The 19,619-nt window shown below is 46.4% G+C and overlaps 1 protein-coding gene across 3 annotated transcripts in view; it reads left to right on the forward strand.

Annotated features, from left to right (window-relative positions):
• The window catches only part of RAPGEF1 (Rap guanine nucleotide exchange factor 1), a 669,494-nt gene extending 650,653 nt beyond the window's left edge, over positions 1-18,841 (forward strand). For 2 of the 3 annotated variants that reach the window (XM_078646179.1, XM_078646180.1), the window contains 2 exons: positions 2,513-2,641; positions 15,403-18,841. In XM_078646179.1, coding sequence (XP_078502305.1) covers positions 2,513-2,641; positions 15,403-15,553 — 280 coding nt within the window. In that variant the 3' untranslated portion in view covers positions 15,554-18,841. The remainder of the gene's footprint in view (positions 1-2,512; positions 2,642-15,402) is intronic. The other variant, XM_078646181.1, reaches the window with a different exon arrangement.
• Positions 18,842-19,619: the final 778 nt, after the last annotated feature.

A 19,619-nucleotide genomic window follows, 5' to 3' on the forward strand; every position in this document is an offset into this window, starting at 1 on the left:
TTCATCTTCAACATGAGTTGAAGGAACTTCTGCGAAAATAAGCAATATAAAAGGGACCGAGATCAATCAGGGAATTTGCTCTGTATATATTTCCTGGTACCGAAATCAGACCAGACACTGAGACCTATTTTGGACCATCGTTTTTAAAACAATTTATGAAAAAAACATAAAAATTCAAGATGACAACACTTCAAGAGGTAATCCTGCGGGTGCGAGAAAAGGTCTACATGCCGTCTGTAGTAGACCTCCATGAAGTCTATCTACATGTCCCTTAACAGGAAGCACAAAAGACTTCTCCACTTTGTCATGAACTAGGAACTGTCAATTTAAAGTACTTACTTTTAGTATAAAATCAGCTCCGACAGTGTTTACAAAATGTTTGGCTGTGGTAGCAGCATACCTGAGAAGGGCTGGGACATATATGCCCTTAACTAGATGACTGGCTACTAAAAGCAAGCCTGTTCTCAGTGTCAAGGAGCATAAAGAAGTAGATCCATTTACAACACCAGAAAACGCAAAATAGAAACCTTGATATGAGGCACCCACGCCATCTATTTCTAGGGAATATAAACTGATCAGGAAAATTTGCAGACGCTTTTCCCCCCAATATCACTAATATCCCTTGTAATAACCAAGTGCAAACAGTCGCACATGGCATTAATCCTGATACCTGCCAAGTGACCATGTCAAGCATGGTTCAGACCTAATAGATATGCCACAGGGAAAATAATGAAGTTTCCAGCCTTGCATGGCCCCTCTCTGTGCAGAAGGGCAGGGTTTATCATCCCGGATCCAGCCAGCCTTAGTCTAGCTGGCCCCTAACAAAATGAGAATTTGAACATTTGGGCCTCCAAAATAGAGCTCTTGGAATCTCTCTACGGCAGTCATGTATCCTATAGAAAAGACTAAACAAATCAGGAAGGCAAGCCAATTCTTTGTGTCTTTCACTAGCGAACAAGGGCTCACCAGTAAAAAACTCACCATTGCACAATGTGTGGTCCGAACAATTCAAATATGTTATGAAAAAGCAGATGTTCAATCGGAAGGAAAGCCCAGGGCCCATTCCGCAAAGAAAAGAGGAGCCGCCCTTGCTTTCTTGACTAACATATGTATGAAATGCCATATGTATGGCAGCCATCTGATCATCCATACACACATTCAATTTTAAGTGTGCATTCAAGTCAAGAAGGAAGCACAAGTGGGTCTAAGATACTAACGCATCTGTTTGCAAGCACAAACTCATTTCATCCCAATCTCCAAAAATAAGGAAGGAGACCATTGCAAAATCAATGCACAGCATGCAAATCCAGAAATGATTCATTCTGCAAAACTAAATGGTTACTTACCAGTAGGTGTAGTTTTGCATCTTGAAGAACTTTCTTGATTCACATACTTTTTTTTTCTCAACTCTCACCGAAAAATAAGTTTCTTTACAAACAAACTATGAAGGGGAAAAATATTTACGCATGTGAAAAACTGGAAGCCCAAGCAAAACATGGATGCAAATTCGTCAAGAAGCAAAAAGAATATAACAATGGCAACCATGCGCAGTGGCTCCCAGGGCTTACATTTAACGTTCTAAGGGGACGGACATACCACCAAATGTGGACGGACAATGTCCATGCAATAAAAGTGAAGTATTCCGAACCCAATCACTGGATAGCAGAATAATGTACAGCGTTTGAATCCAGAAAATTATTCCGGCTATACAAATACACCATTCAATATTTTCCGTGTCCTTAAACCACCTTTACTATGCACACCATGCTCTGTCTTTAACACTGCACTCCACTCACGCTACTCGTTCTCTGAGCGGAAAACAATGTGAGGTAGAGCCAGTGTGCTTGTGCATTGTGTGACAAGGGTGGAGTCACAGCACATCTCATGACTCAAACATCTTCTTCGAAGTAGTTGCAAATGTCTGGAACCAACACATGATTACAGGAGTATGCAAAGCATGTGAATTTAAGCACCACCACCTACGAACTGATGTTTACAGGGTATTTCCGATTCAGATTCTAGCTTGACTTGAAAATTAGCAGTTTTCCCTCTAGAAAGGGATCTTAGTTGATTACAGAATTGTTGTGAGATTGTCATTTCCCTAGCATTTATTGGGTATTATTAATTCTGTGTATTTTCCAAATGATTCCTATGTGAAGTGATAAGTCATATCTATTTGGTGCTTAGTAATCGTTCCTTATAGCTTCCCTTACCCCTTTTTTATAGAGGCATGAATGGGTCTTGCATCTCTGCCCACTGTCTGATTTCAAATTTATGTTTTTGCTTTGCACAGTGTCCTCACTGTTTAAATATAACCCATCTCTTAATAAACCATGCATTGAGGCTTTTCTTCTCATAGCAGAATGTTTGTTCTATTTTAATAGTGCCAGGAAACCTATATGCGCTCTTCTTTTATCTGCAAGCCTTTTAAACTTTGATACTAAATACTAAGCTGTTGTTGTAAGTAGCTCTGACCAGCACCTGTCTCCACTTTTTTCATCTCTTCTTCCAGGGGCCTGATCCTCCAGGACCTCACATTTGTGCATTTAGGAAATCCAGATCACATCGATGGGAAAGTGAACTTCTCAAAGCGTTGGCAGCAGTTCAATATTCTTGACAGCATGCGATGTTTCCAGCAAAGGTGAGTCTTGGCGGTTCGCTGCTAATGCTTATGTACAGGTAGGGAGTGTGCATAAAAGATATCTACATTTGTTGGCCAATGAAGAGCTGGGGCTGGCAGCGCAAAGGTGAGAATGCCCAGACTTGCCCATCGGGAGTCGGGCTGCAACTTGACGAAGATTGGTTCTCTCTCAGTTCAGGGTCTTGCTGTCATTGGATGCTGTTTTACTGTTGCTGCCATCTTGTAGCTTTTGTGATTACATTCGTCATTTCCAGGTCTGTCAAATAGCAGCTTGTTTCCAGACTGAGAAAGTTGTTCACAATTTTGCTGTCAATGACAGTGTCCTTATCTGGAAATGAGACCTGCATGCAAAGTCCAAGGTTTCTCTGCTGACATGTGCAGATGCCCAATATTGTGTTTAAGGAGGTCTGTAGCGTGAGTTCATGAATACTTACCATTGGCTTTGTGCATTGTACCCCTGGCTGGTCATTCAAGATATGCATAATTGCGTTTGTAAGTCACAAACTAGTTGCTCACTGGTCAATCGGTGCCGGTTTTTACGCAGCCTAGCAGAGTAGCTTTGCAGAGAGCGGGTGGATAGTAGCCAGCCAAGAGCAATCCAGCAGGGAGTTCCACAACATATGCCCTAAGACTGCAAACTTTGCCCTCCTTTGCATTTAAGTGTAGTCCAGGGAAGATGAAGGTTCATGCTTGGCTGGATAATGTACGAGTAGGTGTGTCTGCGTGATGTTGGGCAAGGTTGTACATGTATATAAACATTCAGGGATTCTTCCCTGACTGGCAGCCTGTGAAGGGAACATCCGGTTGGAGTAATATGTTCTTTATGTGGAATATATTTTTTCAGTTTGATGCTTGCATTCTGGGACGTTTGCAGTCTACTGATCTGGTTTGCAGGAAGAACCACATCCGCGAAGTTACAGTAGTCCAGCCTGATCTTAATGACAAAATCCACTACCAGAGCTTTCGTGCAGGGGAGAGAAATGGGAATATTTGTCTCAATGTGGCGGATTTTTGAAAAACGCTCCTAACTACTTTGCCAGTCTGAGTGCTGAGTATCATGTTTGCATTAAGAGCAAACCCTAAGTTGTTGACCTCAAAGGCAAGTATAAGGCTTTGGCCTAGGATAGCAGGAAATGGCAGCGGGTCAGCACTTGTTGCCTTTAGCCCACAAAAGGTGTAATGCCAAGTGTGTCATTGTTTGGTTTAAGGAAGCGTTCTCCCATTCAGCTGTTACTTTGTTTAAAATGTTCTGTAGATGATCCACTCTGGCATTGTTGCTTGAGATAATGTATACCTGTTTTTCGTCAGCGTATATTTGTACCCCCCACTTGGGAGCTGTCAAAGATTGAGAATAGAGGGGCCATGCAGACTTAAAGAGGATTGATGAGAGAGTGGGAGCCCTGTGGTACCCCAAAATAAGGCCAGGCTTCTTGTGAGAGAAAATGTTTAATTGCATGCATTTGTTAACAGTGTAGAAGAAATTTGAAAAAGCAGTTGAAATGCGATTATCAGGTGAGCACCCATTCCTAGTCCATCTAGAAGTATGAACTGCTCAACAGTATTGAACGCTACTGAATAGGAAGTGAGCCCTTTTATCCCCGAAACTAAGGGTGTCGTCCCAGAACCCGGCCAAGAAGCTTTCGGTGCTGTTCTGTCTGAAGCCAGATTTATAGGGGGAATAAATGTGCAGCATTGTGGCAGACCGTGCAACTTTGAGTGGTGAAAGAGCCGCATAACTCCTCTCCCATCATCTGGTCTGCACAGGTAAGGTTACCTTGTCCTGCGAGCAAGTTTACCTTGTCCTGCGAGCAATATTACCTTCCTGCAAGCAGAAAATACACACTTTTTTCTCAAAGGGTTATAGTAAATGTTTACAATACATGGGTCTGCAATGAGTATGGATCTCCTTTGGAAAAGACAGTGAAATGGTTTGGATGCAAAGTTGGAGGTAGTTGGAGGAACCAATGAGCTCCTCTAACAACAAGCACCAAGAAGATGCATGGATATGGCTTGCTAAAGGAGTAAGTTAGGTCTTAAGGTTGTAGCATGGTGGAATTTTGTGAAGAGCACAATAGTGGTTTTGTGAGGAACGCTAAAGTGGCAGTGTGAGGAGCATAGAAAGGTTTTGTTTCTTCAGTTGACCATGGAAGCTGTGGGTTGGGAACATGAAAGCGCTGCTGGTGAAGGCTTAGACGAGTCTGTACAACACCAACAAGTGGTGCTAATGGACTGGTCGGATCACGAGTACATTAAAGTACCGTAAATACTTGGTCACACCATCACCCTTCTCACAAACTGCTTAATTTTTTAGTACTTTGCTCTTTCATGTTTGTTACAGACACAAAGAGTAAAAGCTGAACCTGTACTGTGAAATTAAACACACCAAAAAGCAACTGGTAACTTTTGCCTAACTGTATTAGTATAATTTTCATGTAAGCAGATTTGAAAAATGGTGTGTTGAAAAACTTAGAAATTCTACCTTTCCTCCAATGACCTATAGTGTGGAAAAAATACATGTTGTCATAAATAGATTCATTCTGATGGAAGAAGGAAGAGGCAGTTCCCTTTTTTCTAGTTCAAACTGTGAGTGTAATTATGCTCTGTGACCTGTCTGTCGCACTATCTGCTGGTTCTGGGAGCGAGTTTTGTGATGTCAGAACTCAACTGTAATAACTCATTACAGTCAAAGAGCTATATCATTTTATTGTTGCAGACCACTAGATATGTCACAACTTAACTGTAATATGAAAATTAGAGGATAATGTGAATTGCAGTCGCCTATGGATTATAAAAAGATGTATTCTCCAGTATTGGGGTGTCTTTCATAGATTCACATGCTTGAATATTCTCAGTCGTAGGGTAATAAAATAGCAATAAAAAATCCCAATAATATATGTATATAAAAACATGTCACACAAATTCCAAAACCAGAAATACTTACAAGTACCAGGTTAGCATTTACACATAGGAGAAAAAGAAACACCTTTATAGCATATCCATGTCATATGTTAGTCCAAACTACAGCCAATCAGGCACAAGCACCCCTCTAGAACCTTCTCCTCAGAGGCTCAGGCCCTCAGATTTTGTACCGCACGTCGTGTGAAGGGAGTCTCCCTGAGCTCTGCTCAGTTCTCAACTTCTTTCTGGATTTTCTTCAGTTTTTCTGAGATGCCTTCAAGTAAGAAGTCTTTGTTTCGTCCATGTTCTTCTTGTGGGAAGTTGCGGCTCTTCTCAGAGGACCCTCACAAGAAGTGTATTTACTGCCTCTATCCAGAGCATGAGGTAGGAAAATGTGCAGGACATTTTCAACCAAGACCCTTAAGGACAGGGAGGGGCGTCTTCTCCTGTGGTTGCAGAGGTCGAAGGATAAGGATTCACCTCTCTCTAAAGTGGAAAGCCTTGCGTCTGGTGTGTCTAGAGCCGGGGTCTCCAACCGGTCGATCGCGAGCTACCGGTAGCTCGCGGAGACCCCGGGAGTAGCTCGCCTAGCCCTTGCTCTGACTGGAGGAGATCTGTGGATGGGGCGGGCCGGGCGAAGAGGATGACGCGATGACGCTCCTCTCCTGGAGCTTCCGACTTCTCTCGTGAGAGTCTGACGTCATTATGTACTAAAAACGCGCTGGCGTCGCACTGTCTGCCATTGTGCGAGGGGTGCCAGTGCGGAGCAGTAGGAGACGTGACTTCCACCAGAAGCAGCCATTGCAGGTAGGCTCGTTTTTTTCGTCTCTCTCTTCCCCCGCTCGGGCTGCTCTCCTGCCCCGCTCCCTCCCCAGTAGCCAGGGCCCCCTCACTCTGCCCCAGCCCGGGCTGCTGTTTTGGCCTCCTCCTTGCCTCCGCTCCTCTTCCCTTCCCGGGCTGCTGTTCCCTCGCCCTCCTCCCAGCGACGGAGCTAGTCTAAAACTCTTTTGTTTATTACTTGTCGGGCACACAGTGGATAAAGAGAGTTCATCATATCCCACTGATCTCAAATAAACCTTATAATCTGATCGGGTGGTTTACACCTCAGCAGGCAGGAGGGCACGCGGCGCTGGAGCGCTCTTCTGGGACTTATTGAAGTGGTTTGTGCTGTCGAATTCTGCCTTCTGTGGGGAGTCTTCTGACACGTCCCGCACAGGCTGCTCTGAGTGTCTCGGGTGTGCGTGGGTGACAGCACCAAACGTGCTTCCTGGCAACGCACTTTCAGACAGAAGCAGTTTGGTTGCCAAGTGTGTTCTTCGAAGTTTCTTGTATTTTAGGAATTGATGTAACACACATTTTATATCTTCCAACAATTATCTCTCTGCAGAGAAACATCACTGTAGTGGGTTTAAGACTGAAATATCTGGTCTATAAAAATACCACTTCTCTCTGCCTTATCCTGTGTAGAACCAGGTTCGAGTCTCGGCAGAGACGCTCAACATCCTGTGATTCTGGGCAATCACTTATCTCCCAGGCCTACCAAAGATGAATGTGTCCTTGTGTAATGCAACTGGTGCTCATGTAAAGCGCTGTTATTCCTTCGGGTCGAGTTCGCGCTATATAAAACAATAAAAAAGGCTGTGTGTACCTGGGCTAGGAGCTGTTGTTGAGAGCTAGAATCGGAGCTGCAGGTCTCTTGGGCATTCTCAGGGAAGGATCTGTGTGGAATGGGGAGTGTTACCGTAGAGTTGACCTGGGAGCAAGGAATTCTGCAGGGCCCGTGTGTGCTCCGAGCAAGAACCCTCCTCTGCCTGCTGTGAAGGCTTAGCCGGGGAGTGCAGAGCATTAATTCAAGACTGTGCTTAATTACTGCCACTGCCTCCTGCATAATAAGCCTTCTCGTTCACGTGATGTTTCCTCTACTTGTGTGTCCCGGCGCATGCGTTTCTCTTGTATCGTTTGCTTCTTGGCTCTGTATCCATCATCATTTATGTATTTTTATCCTTTTGGATAATATAAATGGGAACATTTAGCTTTTTTTGATGTACGTCTTGCTGTTGCATCTGTCATCTCACCACACTGTAAGTAACTAGTACTATTGTAGCTCATTGTACTAGTAATGCTCATATTGACCCTGAAAGGATGAATAAGTAATTTTTGTTAAGTGTGCCTGGTGCCCAAGAAGGGAGTGAAGCACTAAGTTATTTATGCAGGTCAGCATGAAGTGCTTACCTCAGTGAGCCACCTTTTTTCAGGCTTCTCACTAACTGTTATATTCTTGCTGTTGATGCACCATTGTGATAGCCCACATCAGGCACAATCCGGCAACTGCTGCAACCCTTGTTCTTGGCGATTTGTTTTCTTCTAGTGAGTTGCTTGGTGATGCCAGTAAATCTGTATTTGTAACTACTCCCCCTAACAGATCTCAAGGCGCTGGGGCCGTTGAGGAAATTAAGTGAGCTATTGCCCAGCGTCACATGGTGCTGAGCTGCAGCTGGAGCCAGGTATCGAATCTTGAACCCTGTGCTCCAAAGTCAGCTGCCCTGGCCGCTGCACCACACCTCTCCCCTGCCAGTGTAGATGATGTTCCTGCAGTCCTAGCTGGGGTCCAGGGCTCGAGAGTGTTTTAAGTGTTGCTTGGGAGCCATTTGAAGATCTTCCAAAGCATCTTCAGGGTCTGTAAGCAGGATGCAGTGACGGCGTTTACTGGTGCGGTCAGTTCAGTTTGGCGTTGATAATTATTCCGAGGTTCCTGCGTGGGTGCTGGAAGTGGGTCAAAGTACGGCTGGCCACCAGTTGGAATCTCATTGTGAAGTGTTCTTGCCGAAAACAACTACTTCTGTCTTGTTGGTTTTGAGTTAGAGGCAGTTGGCTTTCATCCTGTTACCGACTTCAGTCATACAGGCCACAAGCTTGTTTCTTTTGTTAATGGTCTTGTCCGAGAAAAAGAGTATGGGTTGCGTGTCGTCTGTGCAGGAGAGTATGTTGATGTGTGCTTGAATTATTTTGGCCAGAGGGATCATGTTTCCATTGAAGAAGGTGGGGGGTGAGCGAGGAGCCTTGAGGCACTCCACAGATGAGTAAGATGTCAGGCATACAGCTTGTGTTCTGTGTGTTAAGAAGGAGCAGATCCAGTGGAGAGCTGGTCCTTTGAAGCCAATCTCATGCAGGTGCCTGATGAGGGTAGGGGGTGAGATTGTGTCAAATGCGTCACAAATCCATAGTCATTCCTTTTGGTGCTCTAGGGAACTCTTAAGTCAGGCCTGTCTTGGGTATTTTGTTCAAACCACAGTATGGGCTCTGATGAAATTAGGCTTAAAGTCAATGAAACTGAGCGTGGGGGGTCTCTCGGAAAAATGTGCGAGTTGATTCGGGTTCAGTAGCTCACGACGATTTTCACTGGCCAGAAGTAGCTCTGACTACACAAAAGGTTAGAGACCCCTGGTCTAGAGCTACTTCTAAGCGTAGCAGTGTCAAGGAGTTGCCATCTCCTTTTCTGAAGAAGAGGAAGCTTCCTCTCCAGAAGGCTCCTGTTGTGTCTCCACCTCCTCCTGCTACTCCTGCGACCTCGAGATCTGACTCTCTGGCGCCCTCAGCTCCTTCTGCGCATGTTTCCTCTAAAAAACATGCTAAATCGACGACGGGCTCGTCGACGGCCGTTCCGACGACAAAATCTGCCGTCTCCAGTGCTCTGACGACGACAGTGACAACGACTTGTGCCAGCGGATCGTCGGCGGCGGCTGCGTCGACGTCCTCATTGTCGACGATGGTCTGCGTCAGCTTTAAGTCAGTCTCGTCGACGATTCCAATCTCGTCGACATCAAAATCTTCGTTGACGCTTGCAGTGAAGAAAGCCTCTTCGTCAACGGTGGCTTCGTCGGCAGCTGTGGTCTTGCTTCGACGGCTTCGTCGATGATTCCGTCAACGGTGAATGTTCCATCAACGCTGTTATTGTTGTCGACATCTACTTTTGCGTCATTGCCTCTGGTGCCATTTTCTTCATCAGTTTCTGGGCCTCCACTGGTTGATCCTCTACATCAGCGACGACAGGTGCCTCTGGAACAGCTTTCACTTCCGAGTCACCCTCAGCCTCCATCTCCTCTTTTTGCTACAGGTTCGTCAGGTTCAGATGAGGAGGACAATGATAGATTCTGGCAAGCTCGAAGTCCTTCGGAGCTAGTCATTAAATGTCAGGATTACGAGAATGAACAGGAAGATTCTTACTTCCAGGAGGAGGTACCTTCTGTTCAGGTTCCGGCAGCTCAAATCCCACTTTTCCCTCATTTCAAATCCCCAGTATATGCTGGAGGATTACAATAGACGTTTTCCACCGTCTCATCAGGGTTCTCCTCAACCAACGGTGCCTGTAACTACAGTGGCTCCTCCCGCTACTGCACTGCCGGAGCCTACGGTGTCTTCTTCCCCATCTACCTCTGTTCAGGTACATGCAACTGGTTGAGGATGATGACGTTCGCCCAGACAGAGAGGACGGCGAAGTTGATGACGATGATGGGAACATGGCGGATTGGGACGACTATCAGGTCCAGACACCGTCTCCGCCTCCTTCGGTATCAGGCGGTTCCCCTCCTGTGGACATAGCTAGTTTTCACCAGCTTATGGAACGAGCGGCGCAGCGCTTTAAGCTTCCTATGGTCATAAAGGACGTGGACTGCTTTCTTTGACTTCAAGAGTCAGCCTTTCAAACTGGTCCGGACAGTACCCATTATTGACTTTATTTGGAACGAAGGGGTCAAATTGATGCAGACGCCAAATTCGATTCTGGCACTTCTTCCTCATTTGGAGAAGAAATATAGAGCGCCCCAGGGTTCACCAGCTTGCTTGGTGGCGCAGCCTAAGCCTCATTCCGTGATCACCCAGGCCGCACAGCGACGTTCCAGGAATCCATCTTCACCTATTACCGCTCCTCCTGACCGTAAAGGATGTCGGCTTGACGCCATTGGCTGTAAGTTTTCCACTATGGCTTCTACCACCGTGAGGGCTGCAAATTCTCTGGCCATTCTGGGGCGCTACGACCGCCAGATGTGGTCTGATATGTCTTCTTTTATCGACCTCATTCCTGAGCCCTCCAGAGCAGAGGCTCTCAAAATTCTTCAGGAGGGGGAGAGAGCATCCTCAGAAATTATCGACTGCTCTGTGGACATTGCGTGCACTGGTTTTCGTCAGCTTACGGGAGCAGCCATCTTGCGTCGTCAGGGCTGACTTCGTTCCACCTCTTTTCGCCAGGAAGTTCAGTCAAAGATCCTCGACATGCCCTATGACGGCGAATCCCTCTTTGGCCAGCACGTGGACGATGCACTGCAAACTATAAAAAAGGACACCGAGATGGCTCGTGCCTTAGGCACCTTACAATTTCGCAAGCCGCCTTTTTGAGGTGCGCGCAGACGCGGCACCACCTCTTCTTTTCGCGGCGGATCCACCCAGTACCGTTCCTACAGCCAATGAAATCAGAGATATTCCTCCCAGTCCCAGCAGTCCTATTGGCAGCAGTCTTCAAAATCTTATAGAGGAAAGTCCTCCTACAGAGGTTCCGCTTCTAAAAAGCAATGACTTGCCTTCCCCGCTCTAACTTGGAGGTCGAATCTCCCTTTTCTACTCCAAATGGTCTTCAATCACCTCAGACCGTTGGGTGCTGGACATTGTATCAAAAGGCCATGCTTTGGAGTTTGTCAAGTTCCCTCCAAACACTCCTCCAACTGGTCCACCTCCGGCTCACCTCAAGGAGCTTTTCCAGCAGATTCGACTCATGATTCAGAAGGGTGCCATCGAAGTGGTTCCCAATTCTCAGAAGGGATGGGATTCTATTCCCGGTTTTTCCTCGTTCTCAAAAAGTCCGGCGACTGGCGTCCAATCCTCGATTTGCGAGCCCTGAACAAGTATCTGAAGTGTCAATCCTTCCGCATGCTCACGCTCGCAGAAGTTCTCCGCTTTCTTTCGAAGTACGACTTCATGACCACCATCGATCTCCAGGATGCGTATTTCCACGTGCCAATACTTCCATGACACCGAAAGTACTTGCGCTTCCGGGTAGGGCGCAGAGACTTTCAGTTCAGGGTTCTGCCTTTCGGCCTTCTCTCCGCCCCTTGCGTCTTCACGAAGGTCCTGGCTCCGGTGGTGGCATACCTACGTTTGAAGGGAGTTCAAATCTTTCCCTACCTGGACGACTGTCTCACCAAGTCGCACTCCCGCCATCAGGTGTCTTTGGACACTCCATTCTGTCAGACTCTGTTCCACTCCCTCGGTCTCTGCATCAACACCGAGAAGTCTCAGGTCGATCCAGCTCCTTGCAGGACCTTTCTGGTAGCCACTCTGAATACTTCGCTGGCAAAGGCATTCGTGTCTCATGAGCGTCAGCTGCAGATGCTACGCATGGTGGCTCTCCTCCGTTAAAAAAGGGTCAGTTTCAGTTCGTGTATTGAAATCCTTTATTGGGATGGCGTCCTCCTGCATCTCCCTGATCCCAAATTGCAGGCTCAAGAGTCGTCCCATTCAGGAGGGATTGGACAAGCAGTGGCGTCAGGTCACCGGCTCTTTCAACTATCTAGTCCAGGTGACCACTTGAATGCGGTCCGCTCTTCATTGGTGGGCTCAGCCGTCAAACATCGCTGCCGGTACTTCCTTCCTCACCATCGCTCCGGACCTCGTCCTTACCACGGATGCCTCCCTGGAAGGCTGGGGCGCACATCTTCAGGGGCTATCCATGAAGGGCAAATGGACCCTGTCTCAACGTTCCTGGAACATCAACAGGCTGGAGCTAATGGCCATCTTCCTGGCGCTCAAATCCTTCCATCTTCTGCTCCAGGGAGAAGCAGTGCTCATTCAGACCCACAATATCACCAGTATGCACTATGTAAACAAGCAGGGTGGCACCAAATCACCGCCCCTTTCTCGACTGGCGCAGAGTATCTGGGACTGGGCACCTCGTCACCATATTACCCTGACAGCGATTCAACTACCAGGCATCTTCAACATCCTAGTGAATTCCCTCAGCAGGTCCGCGTCATCGACCCACGAATGGGAGTTACATCAGCCGACTCTGGACTTAATCTTTCGGCTGTGGGGTCTTCCGACCATGGATCTCTCTGCGAGCCCACTCCCTCGGTCTCTGCATCAACACCGAGAAGTCTCAGGTCGATCCAGCTCATTGCAGGACCTTTCTGGGAGCCACTCTGAATACTTCGCTGGCAAAGGCATTCGTGTCTCATGAGCGTCCGCTGCAGATGCTACGCATGGTGGCTCTCCTCCGTTCAATGGATCTCTTTGCGAGCCCTGTGAATCGGAAATGCCAGTCCTATGCAAGTTGCCTTCCTCATCAAGGGTCGTCCGGGAATGCCCTTTTGATGGATTGGTGCAATCTATTTGCCTACGCTTTTCTGCCGATTCCGCTGGTCCCTCGAGTGTTGTGGAAGATGCGGAGACAGCCGTGCCACATTCTCCTGATCGCTCCCAGATGGCCTCGACAAGCATGGTTCTCGGAACAGCTGCTTCTCTCACAGTGCGAACCCATCCTCCTTCATCCTCGAGCAGATCTCCTCACGATGGACGAGGGTCGGATCTGTCATCCGAACCCCTCCTCTCTCAAATTATCGGCCTGGAACCTGAGCAACACGAATTTGCCCATTTGAATATTTCGCCAGCATGTAGAGACGTTCTTGCCAATACGAGAGCTCCGTCTACAGTAAAGACTTACAAGCTAAAGTGGAAAAGGTTCTGTCATTGGTGTGCAGCTGCCAACATCCATCCTATCCATTCCACTCCTGCTCAGCTTCTGCCGTTCTTTCTACAGCTGGCTCAATCAGGACTTTCCCACTCCACTTTGAAGGTTCTCCTAGCGGCAATATCTCGTTTCCGACACGATGGGTCTTCCTCTCTCTGTTCTTCCAGAGTCATTTGGCAATTTTTCAAAGGGCTGTTCAGGAAGTTCCCGCCCATTCGGCATCCTCCTCCTACCTGGCATCTCAATGTTGTTTTGGCACAATTGATGAAGGCGCCTTTTGAGCCTATCCACAAAGCGGATTTAAAAACTTTTACTTGGAAGGCGGTCCTTCTTCTTGCTTTGACCTCTTCACGTCGCGTGAGTGATATCCACGCCTTTACCATTAAACCTCCTTTCCTTTCCTTCAATTCAAATCGGACTGTGTTGTGCTTCGCACCAATCCGGCTTTCATGCCTAAGGTGCCAACTGATTTTCTCCTCAATGAACCAGTGTTCTTAAAAACTTTCTTCGCCAATCCTCAAACTCCAGCGGAGCAACGGTTGCATTCATTGGACGTTAAAAGATGCCTTAAATTCTACATCGACAGGACTGCGCCTTTTCGTAGGTCTGACCAACTGTTAGTTGCTTACGGACGCATGCGCAAGGGGCGTTCTGTTACCAAGCCAACTATTGCACGTTGGATTTCTTCAGCAATTTCTTTCTGTCATCAGAAAGCTGGCAAACCTCTTCAATCTTCAGTGAGAGCTCATTCCACCAGGGCGATGTCATCCTCTACTGCCCTGTTTGCTGGTGTGCCGATTCACCAAATATGTCGAGCAGCTACGTGGTCCAGCAGGCACACTTTCACGAGACATTACTGCCTTGAGACGATCAACGAAGCTGATACGGCAGTGGGCCAAGCGGTGCTTCGCAATCTTTTTAAATAATGTGAGCTTCTTTCATTCCCTCCGCCTATATGGTTGTTATTATTATTGTTATTATCGGTCTGGCAACATTGTCATTTCATTGCATTTTCATGCCAAGGCACTGTTGTTTTTGTCTTGCGGCCAGCTTTTACTGCTCACTATTCTATTCAAGCATGTGAATCTATGAAAGACACCCCAATACTGGAGAAGAACAATTGTTCCTTACCTGTAAACGGTGGTTCTCCAGTATTGGTGTCTTTCATAGATTCACATGCGACCCACCCACCTCCCCTCAGAGGCTTGCTTCTCCTCTTAGATTCTTTTGTCACTCCTGGGCTGCGAAAATTTGAGGGCCTGAGCCTCCGAGGAGAAGGTTCTAGAGGGGTGCTTGTGCCTGATTGGCTGTAGTTTGGACTAACATAATGACCTGGATATGCTATAAAGGTGTTTCTTTTTCTCCTATGTATTCCTATGTGTTAATGCTAACCTGGTACTTGTAAGTATTTCTGGTTTTGGAATTTGTGACATGTTTTTATATACATATATTATTGGGATTTTTTATTGCTATTTTATTACCGCGGGCCTCCCACTTCGACGACGGGGAATATTCAAGCATGTGAATCTATGAAAGACACCAATACTGGAGAACCACCGTTTACAGGTAAGTAACAATTGTTCATACTAATGATTGTGTCCAGAAATATGTACAACCCCACAACTTTAAATTTGCGTGCAATTGAAATATTTTCAGTTTTTTGCCATTATTTCACATTCACGGAGCCCTGTACCGAATCACTACTGTATGACTTTCTCTACTGAAACCTTGATGTTATTAGCTACCAGTACATTTTGCAAATTCACTGATTCTGGTAATATTACTGTGTCCACTGTCAAATAACTGTCTTATTTCTTGAATGTATATTAAGTGCAAAAAACTACTCAACATAGTCAACCGAATTTTTGTCCATTGTTACTTGTAACTGAGCTGTCTGAGGGGCATGTTTGAGGTAACCCGAGAAACATTGGAGGGATAGGGGAGGGGCGTGCGAACACTGAGCGGTTATGGGAGGGGCAGCTGGAAGAGCATGTGGAAGTTTATGAAGATCATGTTAGGAGTTCAGAAGAGCATGGCTGTAGGTAGTCTTGCAGCACTGTATGAAAAGTTCAGTCTTCTACTGCCAAACATAGTGCCTTGTTATCTCACTCTGGTCCTTTCTTTTCAGGCACTACGACCTCAAACGTAATGAAGAAATCATCTCCTTCTTCAATGACTTTAGTGATCACCTCGCCGAAGAGGCCCTGTGGGAACTGTCTCTAAAAATTAAACCCCGCAATATAACGAGGAGGAAGACAGAGCGGGAGGAGAAGACTTAGGAGGAGGCAGGAAGGGGGGTGCCCACTCCCCAGACGGCAGCTATTGGACAGCAGGAGGTGGCTGTTTGCACGTGTTCCTTGAGCCCTCCTTCCTGCGGCAGAGGGAGGGAGCACAAGAGAGTGGCGGGGGTTTGGCAACCCTCTGCGAACGCTGCTTTCTTCGGAGGCACAGAGCCACGCAAGGGCGGGGGAGGCCCAGAACCTGGAGCGCTTCCTCTTTACCCCTTCCCACCATCCTCCCCTTCACCAGATCTGAACGCTTCCCAAGTGCCATAAAATGAACCCAGTCTTGTTATAAGGAGTCAGATTAAGGAGTCAGATTCTCCAAAGTCGCTCAGCTGGTGGCAGATTGTCCTGCCTGTTGTATTTTGTTTTTGTATACATTTGCTTTTGTTACAATTGTACCTTACTCCCCAAGAAAAAAGATGGAACATGGACTGCTTCATGGGTTCCTCACACCGTGACAGGGAGCTAGGAGGACGCCAGACCTGCTGATGCAGCCCCTGTCTGTCTTCCATGGAAAGAGGGCACCGTTGGCTTCGTTCAATGGTATCGTTGGAAAACTGGTGAAACTAAAGCTTGAGATGGTGGAGAAGAGCCGCCACCTCCCTTCGATACAAGAGCAGCGATAATCTCATAATGGACTGGTTCCTCTCTGCAAAGACTTGACATGGGGAGGAATAAAAAAAAAGACTCAAAGGTCCCCTCCACCCCACCCCCACCCCAGTGCCCGCAGTGGCCCTAATGTTCTCAGCATAGGAGAGATGTTTCCTTGGAGGGAGTGTTGGCCTTTTATTGTTTACAGCCCTTCCCCTTCTGGCCTTCTCCATCCTGCAGTTTTAAATGTAAGCGCCTTTTCAGGCTCTTTCATCAATGGACAGGTGGCATTGGCTGCTTAGTCAAGCACCGGGGCTAGCGCCTTGCACACCGCATCCTTTATAGAATGTCCGTTCTGTACATATGTGTTTCGATGGACAGTGATGATGTTGGTTTTATATTTTATTTTCATGCATGACTGAATGACAAAGATTATTCTTTTAGTTAATTATGCGAAAGGACTAAGGCCTGCAAAAGTTAGGAATCTTGTTGTAGGTGGTGAGACTTGGAAGTCGGTCCTGGAGGCCTTCAACATCAGTACCATGACATTGGGCAGCTCCAGAAAAGAGCAAGCGCTGGTGGACATGTCTCAGTAGCACGAGAGAGCGGACAGTCCTGGCTACTGTCAGTTGTGTCTGCCTTCGACTTCAGAATAAATGTCTTTAAGGTAGTTTGGATCATTCCACGTGAGCAGCTCGATTGTTGGCAGCCTGTGGACCCAGCTCTGCTGCTCATTCACCATGTTATAAGTGTATTGTTTTCTTACATGGTAGATGGTTTTTATGTCATATATTTCAAGCTCCCTCCTATGCACATTTCTCCTCCTCCCAGCGGGAATTTCTACCTTTTTGTAAAATACAGTTTCTTTCCTCTGTTAAAACAGCTAGCTCTCTGACCCATGTAACATCCCTCTATTTTAAGAGGATTTACTAGAATATTAAGGAAGCTGTGGTGAGGCCGGCACAACATCATATTTCAGTTGTTTAATATTGCTAAGTGTAAGTGAAATTACACTCTACTTATGTTAAACATGGAGGCTGCTTGCCGGATTTTTCTGGCTTGCTGTATTGCAGCTTGCTTAGCATTCTGGGCACATCAGTGATTGGTTACAAAACAGAGATGAACAAAGACTCGTCACTGGAAGCTGTGCCAGCTGGGAATAACACAAAGCGGTCATTTCTGCTGACATGATCTCGCAGTCATCAGCGGTCCCTCTCCCCCTTAAGGGGTGAGGCAGCCTGAGCAGGATAGTCTGATTTGAATGATGGCCTTCCCTCTAGGTATAGCATCCGGTATACTTTGTTTTTAACTATATTAATGCAGCTTATGTGAGACTCAAAGTTTGCCGGTGTCCAACGAGGCTACCTCTGCTTCACAATGTGAGAGACAAACATGATATGGTTACTAACCTAAGGTTTGGGGGATGTTGCGAACCCAATGTCTTGCACATAGTGTCTGCCCCGATAACAAATGGACAGTCCTTGCCTGGTGCACTTACCATTGTAATATATTGCCATGCCCTGGAAGGCTTTACGATGCCAAAGTGCTCCATTTTACCACTTTACATCCTATAATCTCCACCTCTGCAGGTGTTAATGGGCCTGCCGTTATATATGGCCTTTTGAGGACCCACTTAGACCTCTCTCTACCTTAATAGACAACATACGCATGGCCTCTGTCAGAATATTCTGCCCAGAGGCTGTACTCTGGCTTTTGTTTACCAAAGTGTTGTCCAAGTGAGACAGATTTACCGGTCCTTTGTCTGGCAATAGTCTGGTAAAAGCAAGCGCACCTCTGCGCTTAGAACATGTGTGTCAAATTATGCCCATGTCCCTAGAGCTTCTCCTCGCTCATGTTTGAATTTGTTGTGAAGTTGCCTATTTTATAGCAGTATTATTTGATTTACAATGTTGTCCTGTCATTTCAGTATTTCATTTCACCGTCTTGTGCCTGTGTCTTTGTGCCTGTTTAAGGTTCAATGCGCTCATTAGTCCTTCCATATTATCTCCAAGAGAAGCCCTCTCGTCTCCTCTCATACCACAGTCGTGAGTCCTGTGGCTGTCTGGGCAGCAGGCACTGTAGCATGGAATTAGTCAGCCTTGTTTAGTCTGTGCAACGTGGCTTTACCCTCTGGGCAGAAGCAGAATTCTAGTCTGTGCAGAACCTCAGTCGGTAGGTGGTCTCCATCATTTAAGATTTCTGGCTGGTGTCCTTTGGGCGATTTACACCCAGCTTTGTGAGAAGATCTGGCTCCAGCAATGTCCCTTGGGCCACAACAACCCAGCTGATACAATGACTATTTCATTTGCACCTGGACGCATGTCTCTGTCTCGCAACATCTTATAAGAGAGCTATCCTGTAATACAGCCACCAACAAGAGATGTCCTTGGTGGCCATTCAGGCTGGGAAAGAGATAACTCTGTAACAGAGCTCTGGGCTTTTTATATGGAGTAAATACACACTCCGCTCTGGACTTTTCAGGAGAGCCCTCATTTCACCTTACCTTTATCTGCTGCCACTTACCACCTCAGGCAACTAACTCATATTTTCAGCATTTCAAAATTGTAATTTTTATAATAAATAAGAAAAATAATTTTAAAAAAGTCATGCAAACAGAAGGCCAACAATCATGTTTACAATGCATGCTGCGGGTCTGTGTATTAAAGTGACAATCGAGCCCAGACTACTAAATGCGTGTTCTTGTGTTTGTGCTTGTTATTTTCTTTCAAACACAATTTCTGGAGTCTACCACCTGAACCTTCACATTACAGAAACGCCTTCCTTAAAAACCACACAGTGACCATTTTAGGTTATTTTCTAAGTGTTGCCCATAAAAGAAGTAGTAATTCTCAACTACATCTACTTAGACCAGCTGTCATGTCTTAGGTCTGTTTATTTTATTTATTTTCGAAATTTTTTATAGCGCAACAAATACCCTGGGGTGTCTCGGCGCTGTGGAACTACTTGTAATAGTCAGCATCTTACTGGTTGAACAACCAAGTTTTTAAGAGCCTGCGAAAGCTCATCAGGTTAGGGGCGAACTTGATGGCCAGTGCAAAAGATTCCAGAGTTTTGGAGTGGCCACCAGAAAACGCCTGTCTCCCCAAGTGGCAGTTCTTGTACGCGGTACTGAGAGGAGACAGGTGTTAGCCGATCTTAACTGTCTCTTGGGAGTATAGAGCTGGAAAGCTTCAGTAAGGAACCTGGGCCCAATGCCATGTATTGCCTTATAGGCAATGCATAGGGCCTTGAATTTAATGCGGCTCTCGATTCTCAACCAGTGAAGGTGGCGAATGGCAGGGGTGGTGGGCTTGCGGCGAGGGATGTTTAGGAGAATCCTTGCAGCCGCATTCTGAATAAAAATTAAACACACTTGGGACACGTTTTCATCATTTAGTCAGATGCTTATTTTGCATTCTTGGAAGTAAGTGTTCGAAGCATGTGAGCTGTAGATCACATGCTTTGCATA

The sequence above is a fragment of the Lissotriton helveticus genome, chromosome 5_1, assembly GCF_964261635.1.
Source record: "Lissotriton helveticus chromosome 5_1, aLisHel1.1, whole genome shotgun sequence".
NCBI classification, from domain to species: Eukaryota; Metazoa; Chordata; class Amphibia; order Caudata; family Salamandridae; genus Lissotriton; species Lissotriton helveticus.